At 42.4% G+C, this 5,441-nt stretch overlaps 1 protein-coding gene across 1 annotated transcript in view; it reads left to right on the top strand.

Moving 5' to 3' along the window:
* The window catches only part of LRIG2 (leucine rich repeats and immunoglobulin like domains 2), a 115,312-nt gene that overhangs the window by 51,830 nt on the left and 58,041 nt on the right, over positions 1-5,441 (top strand). Inside the window, exons 5-6 of the mRNA XM_018570872.1 lie at positions 989-1,132; positions 1,811-1,954. Coding sequence (XP_018426374.1) covers positions 989-1,132; positions 1,811-1,954 — 288 coding nt within the window. The remainder of the gene's footprint in view (positions 1-988; positions 1,133-1,810; positions 1,955-5,441) is intronic.

The raw sequence follows: 5,441 nt of genomic DNA on the forward strand, positions 1-5,441 counted from the left end.
GTGACACAAGAATGCGGAAGTGATGTATTATACAACACTTCCGCATTCTTGCAGCGGAGAGGGGACCGGAGAGAGCTCGTGTACCGAGCTCTCTCTGATCCCCTGTGTCACAAGCGACATGCTGATCCCGGGCTCGCACCAGGCACAGCGGAGCCCGGGATCAGCGGTACAACGGTAGGGGGGGGGCGCGGATGGGGGGGACGGGACCGATCGGCACCCCATACACGCGATCCGCCGGCTCTACAGCCGGCGGATCGCTTGTATGGTGACAGGCATCGCTGCCTGTTTTTTACATTTCGGCCATTTCCCGCTCGCGCGCGCGGGGGGGCGTGTCTGAGCGGACGTCTAAAGACGCCCGCTCAGATCTAGAGAGCTCGGGCCGGCCGTTTTTTTACTACGGCCGCTCCCGGAGGTGGTTAATGTAATTTTATTGGTATCTATCTACCATTAGCTGCCTTATTTCCCACCCTCGGCTTATATTCGGGTCAATACTTTTCCCCAGTTTTTTTTTGTAAAATTAGGTACCTCGGCTTATATTCGGGACGGCTTATACTCGAGTATATACGGTACATAAACAATGTATAGTGGGGATTCCTCAGACTCAATGGGCAAACCCCCCCTTTAGCCAGCACAAACAGTAATTAGACGTTCCTCGATGAGGAAAAGGGCTATGAATTGTAAGGGGTTGGGAGTTGTGCTAGGGAATTTTTCAGCGCTACTGCAGTCGATTCACAGAAAACAATTTGCCTAAAAAATGTATTCAGTGGGTCATGATGCGAAAGATACTGAAAAAAAGATTTAGGGCTTATATACACACTAAGTCTTTAAATAGCAAATTAATGCATGCAAAAAAGGAGTACAACGACTCAGTGTTTAGCTACAACACCTATAGGTATGCTCTAGCTTAAGCCTATTTTCAAATTATTTTAGTGACTCAAAAGATGTGGAGTTGCCAATCTAATGCTCAGTTTCTCCTGTCTTTCTACAGAGAATTAGAATATAATAATGTCACAGACATAAATAAAGGTTGGCTTTATGGATTGCGCTCACTACAACAGCTTTACATGAGCCAGAATGCTGTTCACAGGATCAGTCCAGATGCATGGGAGTTCTGCCAGAATCTTCTGGATCTGTAAGTGTTCAAGTGCATTGCTCTGAAATCTGCTCTAGTTTTTCTTTCTCTGCTCCTTTCTTGATGATGACAGATAGCATGCGATTAAAGACTCCGCTGGGTAATCACTCAAGGTGGGGGGGTCATTTCCAGTTTCTTTAACACTGATGAGTGATTCACTTTTAGACATTAACTTACCAGACCAGTTTTTGTCTTCTTAGTGGATTCATTAGTCTCAAAATATACAGTTTAACCCTTTCCCTGCCAAGGACATATGGCATACGGCGGAACAACAGTGTTCCCGGCTGGCCAGGTCAGTATGCCGTACGGACCTGGCATTTACAGTTCTGCTATAAGCTCATGGTCAATTATCAATCATACCGTGATTTGGAAATTAAAGAGGGAAGCTGATTGGCTGCCGTGCCCAGCTGCTCCAAATTTTGCTTGCGTTTTGATAAATCCACCTCAGTCTTTTTAACGCTTAGGCATAAATCAGTGATACAAAAGTGCAATAAAACATGACCTTTTAAATGAAATGTTTACCTACTATATTTTATGTTTTACATTTTCATGCAGTACATTTAAAGTTTGCTCCAGGTTTTAAAAGGCAATTAAGAATAAAAGTTATGTGCCAATATTTTTCCAGCGTGTTCTGCTTTTCTGACAGTCTGCATATTTTCCTGTAACTCCCCCCTCTAGGGATGTGTCATACAACCAGCTGAACCGTTTGGATGAGTTTGTATTTGTTGGGCTGAGCTCACTGGAAAAACTAAACCTAGGCGATAACCGGATAAATCACATCGCTGAAGGTGTTTTTAAGGGCCTTGCAAATCTTGAGACATTGTAAGTTGCATAAAATGTTTTTGTCAATTTGTTACTTGAACTAAATTTGATGCAGTTAAAGTTAAACTCTAGGCGAATATAAAAGACACTGATGAATGCAGCTCTTTAATCAATAATACATCATTAAATGGTTTTGTTAAATGCAAGCAGTACAAATACCTGAATTTGACCTGGTTTTCCCCTTTTGCAGTCCCTGTATTGCACAGCTAGTGTGGGAGGAAAATGCAGCACAAGTAGCCAAATAAGTTCATGTGCTGATAAGAGAAAGCAGAGTGACAGAGGTGAGCTTATGGCTGTGCTGATTTTCCTTTCACTGTCCAGGCACAGTCCAGGACAACCTGAGTTCAGTGCAATTGGGTTGAATAATGCTTGCCATCAGACAGAGAACATCTAGTGGCAGAGATAGTGCTGGGAAATCTCTGAATATTGCATTAAAAGCAGTTTTTTTTTCATTTTCTTTAAATGGGCTTTTCATTTGTATCTTATTTTGGCTACAGTTCTGCTTTAAAATGGAACTCTAGCAGAGGCCTGCTCTGTCGCTTGAGCCAAATTTAACCTCTTGCTGTCCGCCCGTTAAGAAAAAACGGACGGACGGCAGACTCGCATCAGCGGGTTTACCCCTAGCGCGCGCACGGGCAGGAAAGACCCGCTCGTTACTACAGCCATTAACGGCTGTTTCACAGATACAGCTCTATAGCCGCCGATCGGTTGTATGGCGTGAATTTCGGAGCGCCCCCCCAATCGCGAGTGCCGCCATCCTGCGGCCCGGGATCCGCTAGCCCATCTGCGGCCCGGGACCGGCTCTGGAGGACGTCAGGAGAAGGAGGGAGGGAGATCAGCTCCTTGCTGTTCTCCCTCTGTAGTGTGAATGCAGAAGTGATGTGTATTACATCACTTGCGCATTCACCTGTCAGTCATCTGGCTCCTACTGCCAGGGAGAAGAAGCTGATGAAGCAAATCTGTGCTTCATCAGCTTCTTTTGGGGTCTCCAGGTGACATTAGGGGTCCAGAGACCCCTAATGTCTCCATAAAGAGGACCTGTCAGTGTACCTGTGCTATTATATAGGGGGATGGTAATAGCAATAACAATAAGTGTAAAAAATAAAATAAAAATAAAAGTCACAAACAAAAAAACATATAAACGTATGCATGTGCGTATGCATGCGTTGCATGTGCCAGCGTGTGAAAAAATGACAATTGCGCTACACATGTTACATATCGCCGCGACCGTCGCAGTGAGAGCAATCATTTTAGGGCCATCAATTACTGATAACACTAAACTGATGAGTTGTAAAAGCTTTTAATGCGTATTAATACACACAATAAAATATTTAGTTAATATAACTGTACAGCGCTCAAAATCTCCCTGTGAAATGCGTACATAAAGTGCATATAGAGTGCCTGCATATAAAAATATGGGACTGATAAAAATGAATCTCACCATAAAAATTGATAAAAAGCATATGATCAGTCCGAAAAAACAGTCCAATCCTTAATAGTGAAAGTTTGAGAAACTTAAGTGGAAGAAAGAAAAACTCCTTCCAAATCCAATTCAGTGCAGATCCAGCAACTTACTGTCAAACCAATTCAATGTGTTCCGATAATGAGTGCTTCTCTACGTGCCAAAAAAGCTCCCCCAATGGGTATGCACTCACCACAGACGCTTGACCGTATGTTAACAGCCAAAACACGTTTAGTAAATCAAAGTAACTTCAAGCATCCTCCTTCCTCATACTCCGGTTCTTTAACCGTGTTCATCCCCAATAATCAGCCATAATAAAAGCAAATTGAAACCCTCCATGGTGTAGTATTAAAATGTATTATTCAAGAAAGACAGTAAAAATTCACATTTAAAATTGTACCAGCCGGCCGGTAACAGTGTATAGCTCCGTCTCCTCAGATCTAAAGTGTGACGTCAGAAAGACCCGCCTCTGACACGTTTCGTCATTACGATGTTGTCAAAGGACGGCAGATCTGACTGGTCACACTTCATTACCCACTTATATCCCGGGAGTTGAAATTGATCTAATGAAATCCCATCAGGTGTCCTGCCAGATCAATTGTGGGTGAAATGTTCTGCACCTAGATGCTGAAGTAACACCCTTTTGTCCCGCATTACATATTACCACTAACTACAGGAGAATATAAGGCTCGGAGAGGGGACGAAAAAAACAAAGTCTAAATCAAAGTCAATATTATGGCCCCTAGGGACTAATGAATCTAATAGATAAATCCACTCCTTCTGCGATACTCTTCTGGTGAGGTTAGAACCCCTCCAATGACTTTCAATTTTATCAATACCCACCATCTTTAACCCTCTGGGGTCGCGACTGTGAAAAATTCTAAAATGTCTAGACAAACAATGTTTATTAAAACCTCTTTTAATGTATTTACATGCTCTTCTAATCTTTTTATACAGAATAGATCGATTTGATTTAGAGGAGGTTTTTAGTTTTAAAAAATTGGATACAAGCAATGTCCAAGATATCAAATTACTAAAATTTGCTCTAGAAAAACAATTCATTTTATGTACACCAACGCTAGAAGTCTAGTAAATAAATTAGAAGAGCTTGAAATTATGATACTCGAAGAGGACTTCGATATAGTGGGTATATCGGAGACCTGGCTAGACGGCACACATGATTGGGCTACTAATATAGAGGGGTATAACCTATTCAGGAGGGACAGATGTGGGAGAAGGGAGGGGGGGTTGCATTTACGTTAACAACTATCTAAATATGCATATAAGGGACGATATCACGTCAAACAGTGGAGAAGATGTGGAGACCTTATGGCTAGAGCTCGATATGGCGGACCCTTGCCGTAAACTTATTGTGGGTATTTGCTTTAAGCCTCCGAATATAGGGGAGGAGGGGGAAGCAAATCTACACTCTCAAATAGAAATAGCTGGGAGGGAGGGCAATGTAGTCGTGATGGGCGACTTTAATTATCCGGACATCAATTGGGCTAATGGTACCTCAGGATCGACAAAGGCAGGCCGATTTCTGAACTTGTTGCAAGACAATTTCTTGGAACAGATGGTGGAGGTTCCCACTAGGAAAAATGCCATCCTATATCTAATAATTACTAATAATGGGGAGTTAATTGAGGACATTGTAATTGGGGAGACACTGGGTAGTAGTGATCACAATGTGATTACTTTCAATATTAAATACAGGAAAGGAAAGAGGGCGGGTTGGACAAGAACCCTTAATTTCAGAAGGGCAAACTTCGGTAAGTTGCGCAAACTAGTGGGGGAAATAAAATGGGATAACTCATTTCACAACCTAAACTCAGACCAAATGTGGGACTGCTTCAGGAACACATTACATATTGCCATTTCAAAGCGTATACCATTGGGTAACAAAAACAAAATATCAAAGACTAAACCGATATGGCTAAATAAAACTGTAAAACTACATGTTAAGGCAAAGAGAATGGCATTTATAAAATATAAGATGGAAGGGACGGCATTGGCGTTCCTTAA

The sequence above is a fragment of the Nanorana parkeri genome, unplaced genomic scaffold (assembly GCF_000935625.1).
Source record: "Nanorana parkeri isolate BGI_ZX_2015 unplaced genomic scaffold, ASM93562v1 scaffold1618, whole genome shotgun sequence".
NCBI classification, from domain to species: Eukaryota; Metazoa; Chordata; class Amphibia; order Anura; family Dicroglossidae; genus Nanorana; species Nanorana parkeri.